This window comes from Bos indicus, chromosome 7 (genome assembly GCF_029378745.1).
Source record: "Bos indicus isolate NIAB-ARS_2022 breed Sahiwal x Tharparkar chromosome 7, NIAB-ARS_B.indTharparkar_mat_pri_1.0, whole genome shotgun sequence".
Classification (NCBI taxonomy): Eukaryota; Metazoa; Chordata; class Mammalia; order Artiodactyla; family Bovidae; genus Bos; species Bos indicus.
The window spans coordinates 42,372,166-42,391,796 of NC_091766.1; the positions used below are offsets into that span (position 1 = coordinate 42,372,166).

At 51.9% G+C, this 19,631-nt stretch overlaps 2 protein-coding genes across 14 annotated transcripts in view; one reads left to right on the forward strand and one right to left on the reverse strand.

The window, feature by feature from the left end:
* The window catches only part of ZNF672 (zinc finger protein 672), a 17,940-nt gene extending 7,832 nt beyond the window's left edge, over positions 1-10,108 (forward strand). Inside the window, exons 1-4 of one of the 5 annotated variants that reach the window (XM_019964815.2) lie at positions 1,183-1,481; positions 5,101-5,151; positions 5,967-6,073; positions 7,560-10,108. In XM_019964815.2, coding sequence (XP_019820374.2) covers positions 7,787-9,184 — 1,398 coding nt within the window. In that variant the 5' untranslated portion in view covers positions 1,183-1,481; positions 5,101-5,151; positions 5,967-6,073; positions 7,560-7,786 and the 3' untranslated portion in view covers positions 9,185-10,108. Of the gene's footprint in view, positions 1-1,182; positions 1,482-1,501; positions 2,018-5,100; positions 5,259-5,966; positions 6,074-7,559 lie in introns of those variants that run through there. The other 4 variants (XM_019964816.2, XM_019964814.2, XM_070793394.1 and 1 more) reach the window with 4 other exon arrangements.
* Positions 10,109-10,602: 494 nt separating this feature from the next.
* On the reverse strand, positions 10,603-18,915 carry ZNF692 (zinc finger protein 692). 9 transcript variants are annotated; one of them, XM_070793387.1, is made up of 12 exons: positions 18,779-18,915; positions 17,916-18,103; positions 17,601-17,632; positions 17,058-17,321; positions 16,467-16,515; positions 16,244-16,366; positions 15,742-15,963; positions 15,577-15,654; positions 15,402-15,480; positions 13,871-13,985; positions 11,231-11,330; positions 10,603-11,088 (listed from the first exon to the last, which is right to left on the reverse strand). In XM_070793387.1, exons 2-12 carry the CDS (start codon positions 18,089-18,091, stop codon positions 10,791-10,793), a joined length of 1,536 nt encoding a protein of 511 aa, XP_070649488.1. In that variant the 5' UTR covers positions 18,092-18,103; positions 18,779-18,915; the 3' UTR covers positions 10,603-10,790. The 9 variants fall into 9 exon arrangements, with proteins under 9 accessions (XP_070649488.1, XP_019820367.2, XP_019820366.2 ...); XM_019964808.2 differs by lacking the exon at positions 18,779-18,915 and adding an exon at positions 18,603-18,664; XM_019964807.2 differs by lacking the exon at positions 18,779-18,915 and adding an exon at positions 18,257-18,524.
* Positions 18,916-19,631: the final 716 nt, after the last annotated feature.

Genomic DNA, 19,631 nt, shown 5'->3' on the forward strand with positions numbered 1-19,631 from the left:
AGTAGAGACGTTACTTTGCCGACAAAGGTCCATGTAGTCAAAGCTGTGGTTTTTCCAGTAGTCGTGTATGGATGTGAGAGTTGGAGTATAAAGAAAGCTGAGCACCGAAGAATTGATGCTTTTGAACTGGTGTTGGAGAAGACTCTTGAGTGTCCTTTGGACTGCAGGGAGATCAAACTAGTCAATCCTCAAGGAAATCAGTCCTGAATATTCATTGGAGAGACTGATGCTAAAGCTTCAATACTTTGGCCACCTGATACTAAGAACTGAATCGTTGGAAAAGACCCTGATGCTGGGAAAGATTGAAGGCAGGAGGAGAAGCAGACAAGAGAAGATAAGATGGTTGGATAGCATCACCGACGTGATTGACGTGAGTTTGAGCAAGCTCCAGGAGTTGGTGATGGACAGGGAAGCCTGGCGTGCTGCAGTCCATGAGGTCGCAAAGTGTTGGACACGACTAAGCGACTGAACTGAGCAGAGGAGAGGGGCAGAAGCTCTGGATGGGTGACAAGATATGTGGCACTAAGTGACCATGAAAGGAAGATTAGAACTGGTAAAGAATGATCCTGAGTGGCATCGTCCGGAGCCTGATAGGCAGCCCTGAGGGCAGAGGGTCACATTCCCAAATGCTTTTCTGGAAAACAACAATAACAGCACTTCTCAGTGGAACAAGACATTGAACAGAGAGCTCAGCCAGTATGCTTTTGTAGAGATAACTGGAAAGCCGTCTAGGAGTACCCCCCAATATTGGTAGTGCAATATTGGACGGGTCATCAATTCCTTGGCAGGGCTGTGGCAGGGATTAAGGTAACAGGTATCAAGTGTGGCCTCTTGGTAAGAAGTCATTAGCTAACTAACGGGACTTTCGGGCGGTGGCCCCCAAGGTCACTCCACCTCGGGGCACCCCTAGCCAGGCTGCGGCACCTGCGGGGATATCTTTCTGCGTCCACGCCTGCCCCTGTGAACCGCAGAAACACAAAAGTATACACCCGAACTCCGCCACTAGGCCCTGAGGCTGTGCACGGGGCTCAGAGCCCTTTCCTCTTGATTGGGCGGGAAGAGACCCCGGTGGGACGTAGGCAAAGAAGGAGGCAGGGATTGGTTGAGCCCAGGAAGAAGGTGGGGCCTTGACACGGAGGGAGGTGGACCGGGAGTCTCCTGGGGCTCCGTCTATTGGTCCCGCCCCCTTACTGGAATTCTGCCCCGTGCTGCTAAGGCCGAACCGTTAGTGGAGCCGTCTTACGTCTCGTAGTTTTCCCAGCAACCGGTGACGCACCGGCATGAGGCAGGCCACTGGCCAACCCGGGAGAGCGGGGCTGGAGCCTGATCCTCAATCCCGCGGCACCTCCCAGTTCCCCCCACTAGGCCGCCCCGCGCTCCTTCCCTCCTTTCCCCGCCCCAGTCCCGCAGTCCGGGAGGCGGGGGTCAGCGACCCAGCTGAGTGGGAGCCGCGCGGTGTCCGAGGAGCCAGTCGGCGACCGGTGAGGGGACCGAGGGGCGGGGGGGAGGGCTGGCGCGGGGCAGCGATCCCCAATTGTCGCCCGGCTTTTTCACTCAGCTTCGGGCGGCCAGCGTCTGCCGCCGTGAAGAACGCCTCCGTAGCAACTAGTGACGCAGAGGCCCAGCGGAGTAAGGGATTGGCCGGCCCGTGTCCGCTGCTGCCGCGCGGCCTGCTCCTCCCAGGCCTTCCCTCCATCTGTCCTCGCCAGTCTAACCGCTGTGACCTTCGTTGCTGGCGGCCACACGACGCAAATATCGCCAGGCTGAGTCCGAATAAAAGGGCAGCGGCAGCCTCCGGGTCCCGACCATATTAAACGCCCCCTACTCTACACTACGTTTTTGGTGCCCTGTCTTGCCCTTCGCGTGGGCTGGCTCCTAGGGCAAAGAGTTGAGGTGGGCCCAGGGATGGGAAATTTCGTCCAAGGAGAATCTGACCAGCAACTCATGAAGAAAACTAACTGAGGCGCCCGGGATTGGCTGCGCTGCGGAGAGGGGCCGGGGAAGGCGACCTGCTCAGGTGCGGCGTTCCTCATTCCTCGAATAGTTGTTTTCAGCTCCCGTTAAGTACTAGACACCAAGCCTTAAAATGAGTAATCAACGTCACTACTTACTCTAAGCCCACGGTGTTTGTCGAGGGTCTGCGAAAGCGCCACGCTTCTCTAATCCCATTAAGTAGGGTTCTTTGCGGGGTTGGGGAGCAGTCGGGGAGGGGAAGGACTTAAAGGTTTTGCAGAACGTTTAGGATGCTTACCAGGTAGGAGTCAAACCCCTTTTTCAGAGTTCCTCAAAACTGTCCTGGGAAGAGTAAATCCTAAAAACTCAGCAACTGCCGTTCTCAGACTTTACACCTACCTCTTTTCATAGGAGACGTTATAATAGTTTCCTCTACTGAGTTTTCTCAGGCAGGAGTGTTAGGCACACGACTTCCCTGTCCAAGGTCACACAGCCAGCCATGGAAGACCCAGAACTTGGATACTTGCCTCTCTAGTTCCCCTACAGAGGTTGCAGTTCCCACTTAGTAAACCAAGGCAGAGTATTTGCAGTGTATGCAGTGGATAGGGCTATGGAGGATAAGATGACTAGAGAGAGGCACTCTCCTCCAGGAACCTAATGCTTGAAAGAATAGCATTCCAGATTAATACATCATTTTTAAAAAGCATTAGGTGCCTTATGTGTGCCCAACTTCTTGCTAGGCCCAGGAAGAATGCGAACCACCTTATAGTCCTTCCCCTCATCCCGCTTCTGGGCTCCTCTGGCTCTTCTGAGCTGTAGTCTTGCCCGTGTGTCAAAGGAATATAGAGAATAAACTGTACTGCTGTGTTCTCTCCCTGTCAACATACATACCTTCTCCACACTTCCCAGATTTCACAGAAAAAATCTTTGTGGAAAAAAGTTGCAAATGAATCCGCTTGGATCATGATCAGGCTTGGGCAGTTGAGGGGAAGAGGGAACTGTCGTTTCTGTTTCCACCAGTTCTTTAAACATATCTGGATCTGAACGGACTGGATCTGAAGCTGGAAGAGACAAGGTCTTTTAAAATACTGGACCTTGTTTCTGTTAAGGGAAAGAGGGAAGTGAGGAGTGGCCACTTTGCTGCTCTGGATTTCATACCTCATCCTCACTTAGAAAAGAGACTGAAACCTTTCCGAGTGGACTGGGAATCAGTCTTTAATGTTACTTTTACTGACTATTCAGAGTAAAGCCAAGGAGGGGGCTGGAGGAGTGGAGGTGCTCAGTAGGATTTCTGCGGAGGGATTATTGGGGCTGAGTACTGAATGAAGAAGGGAAAGGGCTTTCAGGTAGAAAGACCTACAACTGGAAAAGACCCATATTAGGCTCCAGAGGGCAAGGGAAACTTTTCCATCCATCCAATTCCTCCCCCCTCCTCCTCCCAGCCGTGAAAAGTGTATCATTTGCCTCTTAATGGATGTAAAATTTCGTCTGCCTCTAGGGGTATCTCAGAGTCCTTGAGACTACACTTTCATTAAGCCTGGGGCAACAGAACAGACTTTAGAGCTGGGACTAGGGTGGAGTTTAAGTATATAGAGAGAGGCCAGCAGAAGAATCTTCTCTCCCAAATGCAGCTACCACTCTCCAAACCTCTTCTAAGGCCAACAGTTTCCTTTCTCATTACCAGGATTGCAAAGAATCGAATGCAAGGCACAAGTGAGCCCCAGTCCCATGGCAGCCTGTGAGGTCGCCTGGGACTTCCTGATCTGCTACCATCAACTGGCCGGGGCCAGAAGGGTTGGAGACTATCAGGGAGAATCAGACAAGCCTCCTGGCCTGCCATCCCTTCCCTGTCCCTGGACCCACTTGCCGCCCGAGTGGCTCTAGAAAAGCTCACACCGCAGGGGAACCTTAGGTCACACAGGGGTGCCCAGTAGTACCCACCTCAAAGGACTGGTAGGAGGAGGAAAGTGGTACATACACAGGAACATACGAGAGCCATTCCATATTGATGCTAGTAACAACTAGGAAAGTAGCAGTAACAACTAGGAGAGTAGCTTTGCACTAGTCACAACCCCAAGTCCCAAACAGATCTACATGGCACTATAGATATTCACTTTCCCAAAGAGCAGATGGACCCTCTGGAGCGTGTGACCAGAGCCCTTCATCTTAGGAGATGAGAAGAGTGGCCATCTTCTCTGGTTCTAAGGGTCCGGGAAGTTAGTGACCTTTCCATGCAGTCCCCTCCAGGGATTGTGAGGTGGGGTAGCCTCCCTTTGTATGTGTTCCAAGCCATTTGGCCACATTTGTAATCATCACTTGTCTTAAAAACAGGTGAAATAAATTATAAAATATATTTCATTATTTCACTTAACCCAATACATCTAAAATTTTATTTCAACATACAGTATTAAACATTATTCATGAGATATTTTGCATTCTTTTTCATACTAAGTCTTTGAAGTTAGGACCGTACTCGACCCTTATAGCACATCTCATTTGGAACCAACCATATTTCAAGTTTCAGTTGCCTCATGTCGCTTGTGGCACAGCTGAGGCAGCCCTCAAACCCACATCTGCATCCAACTCTGGTTGAAAGAGTCTTCACAATGCCCCAGAAATGTTGGCCTGGCAGAAAAGATAACCAGGGAGGAAAATCTTTATTCTGACTGAAGAGTACAACTCAGAAGAAAAAGAACTACACATCTCTCACAGAAGATTGTTAGTAAATGTACCAAATCCTGATTTAGTCCAACACTCATGTGAACCATTAGATATGACATGAAATGCTGGCAATATCTATTAAGAAACAAATACGTTTTGTGGTAAACGAAACTCAGAAATGTATTGTGATGTTAAGTTTTGCCATTAGCTTATCTTCTTAGTACTTGTCTTTTATTAGTTACATATAATAAATCTGTACGTATTAAATGCTTAAAAGCTACTAAAATTGAACAACTATGATTTTTTGTAAATTCACACATAATTATCCCCTTCCCTCTTTAAAGCCTCCCTCATACTTATTTTTTTCCCGAAAGTCAAAGAAATTTGGTGGTATAACACTTCAAAATTCAATCAGGAAAATGATGGTTAGGACAGTCTGGAAATTGTTCTGTTGGCAGGGTAATACTTTTTTTTTTTTTTTTCCAGATTTTCTTCCAGGCATAGACCCTTTCCTTCAAGGGCAAGCTCCAGTATGGGGTAAGGTGAACAGAAGTGAAACTTGAAGGATACACCCTGACACTCAAGCACCAAACCTGCACCCTAGACCGGGGTCTCTTATTCCATGTCTATAATGGGGGAAAATGGTATCTTTGTTTATGTCATTTATGTGTGTGTGTTTATGTTTGTGCATTTGTCTTACTTTCCTTGGACATGTACCCTTGAAAGTGGTAGCCTGGTAGAGGGTTCAATCCCAGAAATTTGGCCTGAGAGGTGCCAGGGTCTCCAGAGATACTCAGGTGAGGGGGAACACTCACTAGGACATAAGCCCTGCTTTCCTTGGCATTTGGGATCAACCACTGACCCTTGAGAGGTTTTATTCACATGAGAGCAAACATTCCTTTGATTTTGACCAGTTAGAATCAGCAACCCAAGCAAGTGTCTGGGCTGAAAACTCCTTCTGGAAGAACCAAGAGACTCCCTCTAAAGTTTGCTCTCAGGTCTGCAGAGGTCTCTTGCTCCTAATTACAGATTTTGTTTAAAACTCTTTGAATAAGATGACCAGGATTTAAAATATTCCAGTGCACCCCTCCCTGACCCCATCTCCAAAAACAAGTATGGGCTGGGGCAAGCTGGGGGGATGTCATAGATGAAACATAATTTAGAATGTAAATAAATGCTGAAGGTGAGTGAGTAATCTGTGATACTCTTCTTGTTAAGTTTTTTATACTTGAAAATATCTGTTTAAAAAATACTTCTCTTTCAGGAAATGTTCCCTTCTTCTTTCTTCCTGCATCTATCCTCTCTGCTCAGTTTAAAATCACATTGTTCCTCTTATTTTATCCCTCCTGCAGGGCTCAGCACACCCTGCTCCAGAGGCACAGAGAGAAAACATCCTACATCAGCCACTCCTGCCCAATAGTACGGAGGGGAGCAGAAGCTTCAGAGCCCACTCCTGCAGGTCTGTAGCTTTAAAGCCTTCTTTAAATTGAGTCCATTTGCATCCAGAAGATTAGAACCCCATCTGTGGGGTGTTTTAACCACAGCTCTGGAAATTTAGAGTTGCCATCTGCTGATAAGAAAATGACTGATGACTATTGTTTACTTCCTATCTCTGATCTGTTGGGTGACATGGCTGTAGTTGATAGTGACTACACCTGTCTCCCATGTCCCACTGAACTGAACTGGGGACAGAGCCGTGGGTCTTGAGGCAGTCAGTGGTGAGGCCAGCCAGGTTAGGAGAGCAGCCCCATTTGTGCTTTAGATAGAGGGCACAGGAAGTTCTGTGCACAAATGCTGATCCTGCTCATGGACAGCCAACTGGGCCAACTTGTCAGAAGGATTCAGGGATACCATTTGAGATAAAGAGAATAGCAGAGCAGATTTCATCCCCATAAAGGGGCTTCTTTGCTACTTCAGGTTCTCAGATCCTTGGAGCTGGGGTAATGAGGAAAGTCTCCAGAATGTTTGCAAACAACTTGGATGCCCTGACAATTAGAAAGGATTTTCCTTCTTCCTTCCTCGCCCTCCCTAGAAATTTGAAAGGCACTTCTTCAATAATGGGTTGCCCTTGTGGCTCAGCTGGTAAAGAATCTGCCTGCAATGTGAGAGACCTGGTTTGATCCCTGGGTTGGGAAGATCCCCTGGAGAAGGGAAAGGCTTCACACTCCAGTATTCTGGCCTGGAGAATTCCATGGACTACAGTCCATGGAGTCGCAAAGAGTCGTACATGACTGAGCGACTTTCACTTCACTTTCATTAATAATACCATCAACTTTTGATAATATTCTTTTACCCCTTTCCTGGGTCCTGAGTTGCTTCACTTTCTCAAAGTTAGGCCAGGGAACTTGAGACTGTGCCCTGGCGTGGAGTGACTGCTTATCAGGTGCTATCCAAAGCCAAGGAGCAAGACTTCAGTTTTCTCAAATACCTTCCTTTGCTCAGGTCCCAGCCATTCCTGAGCCTGTTGCCCTAGCTGCTGCTGCTTGAGGGGGTTATGCTTCACCACTTCCAGTCTAGGCCTGGCTCAGTTAACATTGGTTACTCAGGAAATCCTGAGTCTTTGGAAGAAGGCTTTGATTGGTTTAGGCCTAGGGGACTTCTCATTGCCCATCCCTCCTTGGTCATTTCCTAGTGCATCACCAGGCCAGGATCCCTGGTCCAAAGCTTTAAAACAAGCTGGACACTCTTCCTCTTCTGAGCACTGTACTGGAGGCAAACTTCCCTCTGAGTCCCTCCTGCCCTTCCTAGTGGCACAAGGACACACCCCTCCCTGGCCTATATTTCTCAGACTCCCGTGGTTTTGCCTCCTCTCTTGGAGAATGGAATTCAGGGATGACCTAACTGAGGGAGCTACAGAAAACAGGGAGCCTGTGCTTGACCCTCCATTCCCCAAGGTGTAGCTGTCATAGATGTTGCTGGAGCTCACAATTACCTTCTCTCTGCAGGGCTCATGATACATGGTAAACCTGGCTGCAGCCCACCTCTGAAACAGCCACAGCACCTGCCATGAGAGAAGGAACCCTGGAATCTACAAACCAATTTTCCAGGCCTCTCTCCCTTCCCTTTGCTACTGCTCCCTTTCTATGCCTTAAAAATAACTCAGATGGAGAAGGTGGACTCCAGAGTGTGAGTGGCACTCTGCACGCTGAGGGCTCCCGACTTGGCCCTCACCATGTCCGCTGCCTCAGAGGTGGCAGCGGGCAGACCTTATGGGTGCAGTGAGTGTGGCAAGAGCTTCCGCTACAGTTCAGTGCTGCTGCGGCATGAGCGCGTCCACAGTCGTGACAGCAGCTTCCGCTGCCTAGAGTGTGGCGAGCGATGCGCAGAGGCCTCTGACCTCCGTGCACATAGACGCGCTCACGCGGGCCAGACGCTCTACATCTGCAGTGAGTGTGGCCAGAGCTTCCGCCACAGCGGCCGCCTTGACCTGCACCAGAGCGTACACAGGCGGCGCATCCGCTCCTGCCGCTGCCGAGCTTGTGGCGGATGCTTTCCACACCTCCCGGCTCTGTTACTGCACCGGCGCCGCTGGCACCCTCCCGAGAGGCCCCACCGCTGTCCGCTGTGCCCTCGAGCCTTCCGCCAGAGCGCGCTGCGCTTCCACCTGGCACGGGCGCACCCATGGGGAACACCTACCGTGCCTGCTGACACCCTCCATCGCTGCACACAGTGCTCGCGGGCCTTCCGCAGCGTCGCTGGACTTCGGAGCCATTTGCGTGTTCATGCAGCCAGGAGCCCCAGTGACTCCACACTTCGGCAGCCAGGTGCTCCGGACACACACCAGTGTGGTGTGTGTGGCAAGAGCTTTGGCAAGAGTTCCACACTAACGCGACACCTGCAGACGCACTCGGGTGAGAAACCTTTCAAATGCCCGGAGTGCGGCAAGGGCTTCTTGGAGAGTGCCACACTGGTGCGCCATCAGCGCACACACACGGGCGAGAAGCCTTACGCCTGCAGCGACTGCGGGCGACGCTTCAGTGAGAGCTCCACGCTGCTGCGCCATCGACGCAGCCATCAGGGAGAGCGGCCACATGCCTGTGCCACATGTGGCAAGGGCTTTGGGCAGCGCTCTGACCTGGTGGTGCACCAGCGCATCCACACAGGTGAGAGGCCCTTCCCATGTACTGAGTGCGGCCGCTGCTTCAGCGACCGCTCAGACCTCACGAAGCACAGGCGCACACACACAGGTGAGAAACCCTACCGCTGTGAATTGTGCGGCAAGTGCTTCACATGCATCTCCAACCTCAATGTGCACCGGCGCAACCATGCTGGCCACAAGCCCCACAAGTGCCCTGAGTGTGGCAAGGCCTTCAGTGTGGGTTCCAAGCTGGCACTGCACCGCAAGACGCACCTGGGCGAGCGGCCAGCGGAATGTGCGGAGTGTGGCAAATGTTTTAGCCACAGCCGCTCCCTGTCACAGCACCAGCGAGCTCACAGGCGTGCTCGTGCCTCCACTGCTCCTGCTGCCGCTGCCACTCAGCCCAAGGCAGGCACTGCACTCATCGTTGCTGGGCAAGCAGGACAGGAAAAGCCAGGGCTTTTTTTGTCTCAGTTGAGAGAGACTTGTTGAGACTTCTCTGGGGTGGGCTAGACAAGCACTCATACAATGCCACAGGGACGGTGGGACAACTCGCAGACAGAGGTCTGTGGAAAGACAGCATGGCCTATCACCTTTCTCCATCTCTCTTGGTAGAACTAAACCTGGCTTCTCACCGCACCCCTACGTCTATGTCGCTTGTCAGCTCCTTGCCTGTCCTCAGCCCTTCCTTCTTCCCCTCTGAGGTGTAGGTTTAGGGAAAACCTCTCAGACCCCACGAGTAGAACAGCATCCAAGTATTGATGTTTCACATCCCTGCTGCTGTGCTCTCAGGTCTTGCCTGTCTTCCCATCATTGTTCTGTCTTCTCTTATTCCATCTCCTTTTTGCAGCCTGAGTCCCCTCTACCTTTTCTTTCTGGGTACTTTTGGTATCCTATCTCTTCAGGTAATGACTATAGATGTGGCTAGAGTCACATCCCACCAGTGGTCTTCTTGCCTCTTCCTTTCACTTGGCTGTTAGTCTCTTGCTGCTTTTTCCCTCAGCTTCTGAGAGATAGGAAATTTGCAGAGAAATAGTGGGAGACCTCACTTTTCTGAAAGATATCTCCACATCAGAAGCACTCAGAGAAGTGCTTCACAGCATGTAAAGGTGGGCATGAGCCCTCAGCATGGCTGCCCACCTGTCTCATGGGACAGACCTGTTGGTGTACAGATCAGGGTGCTTCTCAGGATAGTGTTCTCCAGGTAGGGGACAATAGCCTGGGACCTGAGTCAAGACCACATGGGTCCACAAAGCTAGGCACTGCCAAGTGGAGTGAGAATGCTATGTACAAATCACGCTTGGAACCATAGGAAAACAGCTCCACAGAGGCCACAGTGCAGGGCTGAAAATTCCCTGGAATTGGCCTTTTTTTTTTCTTGCAGGTGGTGAAATAAAGAATTGTTTGAGTTCTAGATGCCAAGAGCTCCCTTTGTTAAACCTGAGGCTGCTGTATTCACAGACACCAAGTCACCCAAGAAACAGGACCTTTCAAAAATCAAGGTCTCTGGTCCCTTCCCAGGCTACATCAGCAACCGTGGATGTATAGCCCCCTCATTTTTTTCACTGGAAGGCAAGACTCTTCAGGGGCCCCTATACATCTGGTTGTCTTGGTTAACAAAGAATAGAAATGTGGCCCCGAGTCACATACCTCTAATCCTTCTCCAGCCCATCCCTCTGGAATGACCTAGTGATCACACCCTGCCTTGCTTGAAGGCAAGAGTGTGTGTGACTCTCCACAGAAAAAAGGGAAGCCAAAGTGAATTGGAAAAGAAAGCTGGGTCCTCACAGTGAGGGCAAGTGGGGGACTGCACTTAGGGTACACTCAGGCACATTCCAGCAGAGCCTGTTTCTAAAAGAATCAAGATTTCTGTACCTCAGGTGCCAAAATACTCACTCTGCCCACACAGGTCTATGTAAAATACTGGGTTTATTCTGTCCTTTAGGAAGACTCAAGTAGCCTGGCTCCCCTAAAATCTGGTCTTGCCCCTGCCCTGCATTCCCCATCACCCTAGTTCCTGGACACCAGGCATCTTGCCCTTCTTGCTCCTTTCCAGTCCCTGGGACCTGGATCCCCAAATTCTGAGGAATGCTCACTGCTAAGGGAGCAGAATGGGAGCCTGAGGAGCCAGAGTGGACCTGGATCCTTCACTGGCCCCCAGGGATGCAGAGGCCAAGATGCTGGAACAGGACTCCACTGGACCGGATAGTTCTTGTGGGGCCAGGAGCAAGGCCGGGTGGCTTTTGCTGCGATGAGCTGCAACACTGTCGGGCTTCTCAAAGCGCTTGCCGCAGAACTCACAGGGGAATCGCAAGGCAGCCACCGTCTCTGCATGCTTGCGCCGGTGCCAATTCAGGGATGCCTTCTGGCGGCAGGTAAACCCGCAGATCTCACACCTAAACCAGGGGGAGAAGAGTGAGGGCAGGTGCCTCAGCCCATCTTGACCTCCCCAGGGGCTCCTCCTGGTCCCAGCTTCCCAGGTGTCCTTCCAGCACCTCCCCACTTCACCCCACACCAGGCTCCCTTCCCCACACTCACTGTAGGGGTTTCTCGCCAGTGTGGATGCGCCGGTGGATGACCAAGTTGCTGCTGGTGCGGAAAGACCGGGCGCAGAACTCACAAATGTAGTCTCGGGTGTCTGTGGGCACACAGGGGATAGCCAAGCATCCATCCCCAAACTGAGGCCCTCCTTGGCCCACCCCTTCCAGTCCTCCAAAGGAGTACTGTCCCTATTTAGTCTGCATGTCACTCCTCCCAGCCCCACAACAGTGCCCTGTGACCTGACAGACACCCTGTGGGTATCAAGAGCCAATCCCCTCTCCTTTCTCCCTGAACCTGACCGCCAGCCTGGTACATTTCTCCTACACTTCCTGCAGCAGCGGAGATAGCCATCCTTTTCAATGCATCCTGTAGTCTTCTGCCCAACCACTGCTCTGTATACCCTGCCATCAGACCACACACACATGTACCTACAGCCTTCATCCCCATCACTAACTTGCACTCCACACAACTCCTGCTCCAGGCTCTCTCCTCAGTCACTACAACTGGTGTCAATTTGTTCTCTACATGTCCAGCCCTCCACTCTCCTGGTTCCCAGACCCTCACTAACCTGGCCCCCCTACACTCCTCAGCCACCACTCCCAGGTTATGCACCATCACTGCCCCATGTAGAAATCACAATTTCAAGCATCCTAGTTCCAGTCACATCCTTTGTCCTGTTACAGTAATCCTACAACTCCAGGCTGCCAGTTCAGTGGCCCACTGTCTCCCTGCCTTCTCTGACCAGTCCATTTCCAAGGCATCTTCATGGCCTTCCTTCACTTTACCTGTCTCTCTCTTCCTTAGCTATATTTTCCTGGTTAAAACCCAACTCAGGATAAATACAACACTTGGTTGCTCCAGGCCTACACATACATGTGTGTTGAGCAGGGCAGACAACCTACAACTCCCCACTACCCCACCTTGGGCTCTACTTTCATACACAACTGCAAGCCTCGAGCCTCCCCACTGCCCTGCCACAGTACCTCTGCATCTCCTTAGTCAGTTCACTCCCACTTTCTAGAGTCCAGAAGGGCATTTTCCACATGACCTCCTCTTTCTACCAACCTCACTCAACAATGACCTCATTTTATAAGTCACCCAGAAGAAAAGAGCCAGGAAAGAAGGCCCACATCCTCCCCTCACCTAATCCACCAGGCAACTTGCTTTCTGTGCCCATATATGTGAATAGTCCCTGCTTCCCTGTGGCTGCCTTCCAACTGTGCCCAGACACACCCCCTCCTCACTGACTTGAGGTTGCCCAACCCTGGCATCAGCAAGCCTTTCCTCTCTGTGGGATCATCTCTGTACGATCCTGCCCTCCAGCTTATACCTACTCCTCTGCTTGCCTTCACAGCAAAACTCCAAAGAGTTGTCCGTACTTACTATCTTCACTTCCTCAGCTCCTCTCTGCTCCAGACCCACCCACTGCTGGCTGTTATCTCCCTTGTTACATGCCATTTTGTCATCTGGTCAAGGATAGCTTTCCACTACCCTGTCTGGTGGCCTGTCCACATCCTCATCTCACACAGTTCGGCAGCACTGGCATAGGTCACCCCTCCCTCCTCCCTAGAGCGCTTTCTCCACTTGGCTCCTCGGATACTGCTCTTCAGCTGCCTCCCTGGCCCCTCTGTAGCTGACCTTCCCACCTGCCCTGCTCAGACCTCTTCTCTACCTATGTTCAGTCTCTCCCTGTAGAAACACTCCACCCACAGCTCTAAACACCACCCAAGTGCTCATGATGAACAAGTTTTTCTTTTTTACCCAACATCTCTGAACTTCAGATTCATGTTTTCTGGGACACCTGATTAGCATGTCCCAAATAAAATGTCATGTCCCTTTCCTGAAACCTGCTTCTCTGTCATTTTCAGGGAATCACATCACCTTCTACCCAGTTGCTCAGGTTCAAATCTTTTTCCAAGTCTTCCCTGACTCTACAGTCCTACCCATGGACAATCTGTTCTACCCACAGTAGCCCTGGCTCCATCTTCACTCGTCAGTCTCCAGCCACTTCTCACCAACTCAACTGTCCAGGTCGTCATTACTGTGCAGCACATTTCTGCGGTCCCTCTATTCTTCACATGGCTGTCACAGTGCTCCTTTTAAAATCAGTTGTGTCCCTCCCTCCAACATACTGGTGCCCATCATATGTGGCCAGGAGCCAAGCCATCATGAAGATGGTCTTGGAGGCCTCTACCACCTATTTGACCTCTCTTCCTTCCTTTCTAACCTCGTGTCTTCCTCTCCATTCCTGGATCATGCTTGGAGATGCCAGTTTAGGGTCCTCTCATGAGCTGCTTGTGGGTGTGGCTAAGCCTCCATTCTCTCTTCACTTAGGTCTTTGCTCAAAGCACTTTTCACAGCTCTTGTGGCCCAGTGCCAGTAGAGTGGACATCTTACAAGGTGAGTACTGCCTGCTTTATTCACTGCCAAATCCCAGCACTTAGAACAGTTTAAAGCAGGCAAGATCTCAACAAAAAGAGAGGGCAGGATGAGTGTGTGAATGAAGAGTTATCCCAGAGCAATGTGACAAAACCTGCAGATAAGAGGTGATGGGCCTCGTGGGGAAGGTGAAAGTACCCACAGGGGGAGGTGACAGGACCCACAGTGGGGAGATGAGAAGGCATTTATACCACTCACCACTGTGCAGCTTCACATGCTCCTTCAGGTGTTTCTTAAAGTTGAAGGACTTCCCACAGGCTGGCTCTGGGCAGGAGAAGGACTTTTGGTGGATGTGCTGGTATTTCTTGTGGTGCTAGGGAAGGAAGCACATGGCTTTCTCAGGGAGACCACCAGAGCTGACCCAGCAGGCAGGCTCTTCTGCCCTCTTCCTTAACAATTCTTGTCACTGCCTCACCTATAGTCCAGTCCTCACCTATACGTGAGCACCCCAATCCCATCCCTTCCTGATCCCACCCTGTCCTTACTCTGCCCTGCCCTCAAGTTCTATTATCTCACCTCCTTGTCACCTCACCCTGCAATGCCCAGTTCCCTGAACAAAATGCAGTTCTGCTGACATTCCTGGTTCCCTAACTATATATTTGCCATCTGCCAGGGATGGGAACACATTTTAGGTGGTTATGATTATTCTCCTTGATATCAATATCAATGCCCAACAGTGTCTCTCAGATGGCCTACATTTTACTAATAGCTCACCATGGGGTTATATAATTTTCTCCTAAATGTGCTTTGGAAACACGCACTCTCTCAATTTGGAACACTTTTAAGGGTAGTGTGTTCTTCAACCTTAACTCCCCAAGTATTTCTAGGAAATATTTCTCTTTTTATCTGGTCTAATTTTCACGTTCTGGCTCACTAAGCTGCATGAGCTCTTTCCCTTTCTCCATAATCCCATTTCCCCATATTTAAACTACTGCTGGGAGCTACTTCAGTTTCCTTCATTAACAGAATCAAATATGTCTGACCAGCCCTGCTGTTCTTATCAAAAGCCTAGAGCTTTGCAACCACATGGGGACCTTCCCCTTCTCCCAAATCCCATCCACCCAGGCCTCACCATCCCTCTGGTCTAGGGTCCCCCAGCCTCAGAACCCTGTGACAGCTCTCGCTGAGTGTGGGGCTTGGACTCTTCCCGCTCTGTGCCTCACCTCTCCTGTAGTAAGGCTGAGGACAAGACTGTCTCCTTAACCTTCTAGTGCAGGACCACCCACATAAGCCAGCAGAGCAAGGCAGTCCAATGGACTGAGGAACCCTAGCACCAGGACACACTAATGAGAAGCCTTGGGCAATGCTTAATCTTTCTGTGTTCCTTGTTTTCCTCATCAGAAAAGCAAGAATAGTATCAGCGCCCACTCCACAAGAATGTTGAGAACATCAAAAGACTCAACACATATCAAGTACTTAGAACAGTCACTAGCACCTCCAAAGCCTGAGGAATGCCACCATTATCTCCATGTGGTCAACAGAGGGCTTGTGCAACAAGCAGTAGTGGCAGCAGCTGTGCACCTGAGGCTTGGTGTCCTGCCTTATCTACCAGTCATCTGGATTAGTGATTATAACTGTAGGCAAGCTCTGCACATCCATCCCAACCCTTCTCTCCCTGGCTCTGAATTCCCCCCACACCCCAGGTTTCTTTACCTCAGTTTCTCCTTCAGCCCTCCTCCTCCACCCATGAGGCTACACAGAATCCAACCTGTACCCCTCACATCCTCACATTCAAATACTGCCGGTTCGAGAAGATCCTTCCGCAGCCAGGGAAGTCACAGGGCAGCAGCTCTCTTTTGGCAGCTTTCCTGAGGAAGGAGAACAGGAAGCGGGAGGACTTGTGCAGGCTCTCCTCCACCTCCCTCCTCACCCTTCCCTACCAGGGCCTCTTTCCCCAGTCCTACCTAATTCTCTTGGGGCCAATCTGAGCAGTGTCCTCATCCCATGCCGAGGCCAGAGCAGACTGAGCCTGACTCCCAGGGCTATGGGCAGCAAAGAGGGAGCAGAGGGCCTCGAGGGAGGGCCATGTCCCAGGATGCCCCTGCCCTCTGTCTCAGCCATCAGGTTACCTGGCCAGGGGCTCAGTCTGCTGGTCTGCTTGAGGGGTCCCCCTGAGCTCTGGCTGGATCCTGACTTCTACAGGCCCGGGAGCTCCAGAACCCAATGAGGATGCTGATGAGGATGGCGAAGCAAGAGGAGCTGGGACAGCTGCAGGGGCCGGGGCTATCTCCCCATCCTTAAGTGCATGGGTGACAGGGGAAGGGGGTGGTTTGGGGACATCTGGCTCACTGCTGAAAGGAGAATGAAGAGGAGGGCATTATCTCATGGATCCTCAGCCAGCCCCAGCCCAATCCCAATCCCTAAATTGCAAAGATCCCAAACTCACTTTCCACCCAGTTCAAAATCTCTAATTCTTTCTGCCTTCCCCAAAGCCTACCCTGCCCTCTCCACCAACAAGCCACTCCCTGAAGTCTGCAAAGCAAAGCTCCAAGAGCCCCCTGCCCCAGCCACCCCCACCCTGCCCCGCAACTAGCCCACTCTGTTCAGAATCCTCCCTCAGCCCCAACTTGCTCATCTGGGGAGGAGCTGTAGGTCCAGGGACTAGCATCACTGAGCATTTCCTCTTCATCCTCCTCTTCCTCTTCCCCATCTTCTCCGAGGGATGGGAAGGTCTCCGGTGGGGGTCCCGCCCCCCTGCAGGTCCAAGGAAGGCAAGTGTGAAGTCCTGCTCCCTCACTTCCATTGTCCACCCAGGTCTATCTTGTCCCCCGCTGTTCCCCAACCCCAGACTCACCTGGGCATCCTGGCCTCCTGAGCCCTCTCATCACAGTTAGATTCCAAACCTGTGGGCATGGGTAGGGTCAAAAGGGAAGGAATTCTGTACTGGAGGGATGAGGACAGGTGAAGTTCTAAGGCCTGAAGTGGTGGGAAGACTCTTAGGAAGAAGGAAGAGGGGGAACAGGCTACTGGAGTGGGAGGGATTGTTTGATTTTAGACATGGTACATTTCACATGGCCCAAAAAAAGAAACAAGTATAAAAAGGTACACTGTGAAAAGTCTCCTTTCCAATCTGTATTCCAGCCACCTCAGTCTTCCTATAGGTAACCTGTTTTCCTATATGCCCTTCCAGAAATTTTTATACATTCATAAGTACATACAAATAAATTCCTTTTTTCTCTTATTTATCCACCAGTGGTAACATACAATACATCCAATTCTGTATTCTGCTTTTCATACCTAAAAATATATTGAGGATATATTTCCTTATCAGCAGAGTTTTTCCACTGAGAAAGGATAATTTTTGAAGAATGGGATTCTGAGTTACAGAATAGGGTTCTGAGTTCCCCTCTTTTTTCCTCCATAACTCTTTTTTCCCCCAGCCTACCTGCAGGCTCCTGCCCACTCTTGGCCTCTGGGCACCAGCTCCTCTCATCAGTACTTGGAAGAGGGGTCAGATTTGGCTCCTCTGGAGATTTGGGGCCTGAAGAGGGGCCCCAGGAGAAGGTGTGGCCAGCTGAACACTCCCACACAAGCCCCCCATCTTGGCCCCCAGGTCCCCGCAGCCCAGGAACCAGGCTGCACTCCCGGCTGTGAGCGTGAGATAGAAGCACCAGATACTGCAGTCCCTTGGGAGCCACAGGCTCAGGACCTAGAGCAGTAAAGGCAACAGTCAAGGGTGAGCTGGGAGGCCCTCTTGTCTCATCCTGGAAAGCCACATTCAGACAGCCCTGTACCCCAACCCCCTACTCCCTTCTCCACAGGTGGCCCCTCTCAGCTGTCCAACTCCCCCCATCTCTTCCCAAACTCACTCAAGGCTCCCTCTGATCCAGTCCCCATAGGGAGGGTATTTCTAGGTCACACCACTCCCTGTTGCCCCCTCTTCCCTCTCTGGCTCCTAATTCTCTACCCCAAGCCATTCCCTACCCACCTGCACAAAGCACACAGCCTGAAGAAGTGTACCTGCCAGGGGGACAAGAGGCAGGTCAAGTGAGGGCCCATGTGACCAACTGCCCTCAGCTCTAGCCACTCACACACTTAAGGGGTCCTCTATCCTCTGGGAACCAAGAGGTGGGGGAAGACCGTGGGAGGTCACAAACCACACTGGCCTTGCTTCTGAAATGAGAAATCTGCCAGTGGGAAGGAGCAGCAGGACTATACTTGGTGTCGGGGACAGGGGATGGGTAAGGTGCTGGGTGTCGTAGCCTGGGTCCCCTCCCTCAGAACCCCTGACCCGGGCCCTAACCGGTCCAACAGGAACTTGGCCAGCTGCGAGTGCAAGGAGAAGCCCAGCTGCTCCTTGAGGAGGCACCACTGTTCCATATGGCCACCCAGGCGGATGCGGCACTTGCTTCGGCGTGCATCCAGCTGCCGCCGCTTCTCCCGCCGCCTGCGGGACGCGTCCGCAGGGGAGGCCGCCATGAGTACCAGGGCCTGCGGGGTGGAGGAGATGCTGATCGGATACGGGTCCAGAGGCCCCAACTCCACCCTTTGCCGGGGCCTCAGTTTCCTCATCGGTGAACTGGGGCAGAACCAAACCACTGCAACAGCATTCGCCACCACCGGGTCCAAACCACATCTGCTTACCTGTCAGGGCGTGTAAACTAGTGCTAGGCGGTGGGTATCGTGGGGGTGGGAGGTAAGGGGACAGCATCAAAGTCAGAATGGCCTGATACCCGGCACACTGAAGTGCAGAACTGGAGCTATGGGGTAAGAAAATTTCAACTAGAGCGGGGTAAAGGGTAAGGTAACAGTTTTATATTGAAAAAGGCCTGAGTCTTTACTGGTAAATGAGGGAAGAAGTCGTTTGCACTGGAAGAGCTCCTCACAGTTGGGACGACTTGGGTAGAGCCGGGGCGGGGGGCGGGGGGAGGGGCGGGGGTCTGGAGGGCACCCCCCCACTCCGTTCTGGGCCGCCCCACTGAACACTCACACTGCGTCGGATGGACCAATTCCTAAGGCAGCTCCCCGGCCGCCCAGAGCTCCCGCCGCGAACCACCCCCACCCCGGCCTTACCTGAGCGCCCCCACCCGCCCTCATCCCGACTGCGCCTGCGCCTCCCCCGTGTCGCGCGCAGGCCCGGAGAGCGGCGGGAGGACAGGGGCCCACCTCGCGCGCGCCGCCGGTGTTTCTCTTTTAAGAGGAACCCGTCCCCCTTCGCGTCGGTGACTCCAGCCTGGACCTGGCGCCGGGGTTTGGGGGAAGGGGAGAGTCGAAGGCTGCCTGCGCGCGCCTGCGCATTGGCCACTCAGCGCAACGCCTGCTGGGAGCCGTGGTTCCCATACAAACTGCTCACGCTCCTGGCTGAACAGTGCAAAGGCTATAGAAGGGTCGCTGCCCCGGCGAGCTCCTGTGTTTGGTGGCCGAAGGCTTAGGGAAATGGAGTTCATAGGCCCTCCTCCCGTGCGCCGACCCCAGCCCCTTCAAACAGCCCAGGGATGTGGCCTCTGCAACTGTTCCTACTTCGTAGTTTATCTTTTATTCTCCCTCCCAATTCCCTGTTCTCCGACAGAAGTGACCTGGAGAAGGGAATGGCAACCCACTCCACTATTCTTGCCTGGAGAATCCCATGGACAGAGGAGCCTGGTAGCCTGCAATCCATGGGGTCGCACAGAGTCAGACATGACTGAAGTGACTGAACACGCACGCACTACAGAAGTCATCTGAAAAGTTGCCCAGATTTGCTGTGGACTGGAATCAAGATTGCCGGGAGAAATATCAATAACCTCAGATATGCAGATGACACCACCCTTATGGCAGAAAGTGAAGAGGAACTAAAAAGCCTCTTGATGAAAGTGAAAGAGGAGAGTGAAAAAGTTGGCTTAAAGCTCAACATTCAGAAAACGAAGATCATGGCATCCGACCCCATCACTTCATGGGAAATAGATGGGGAAACAGTGGAAACAGTGTCAGACTTTATTTTTTGGGGCTCCAAAATCACTGCAGATGGTGACTGCAGCCA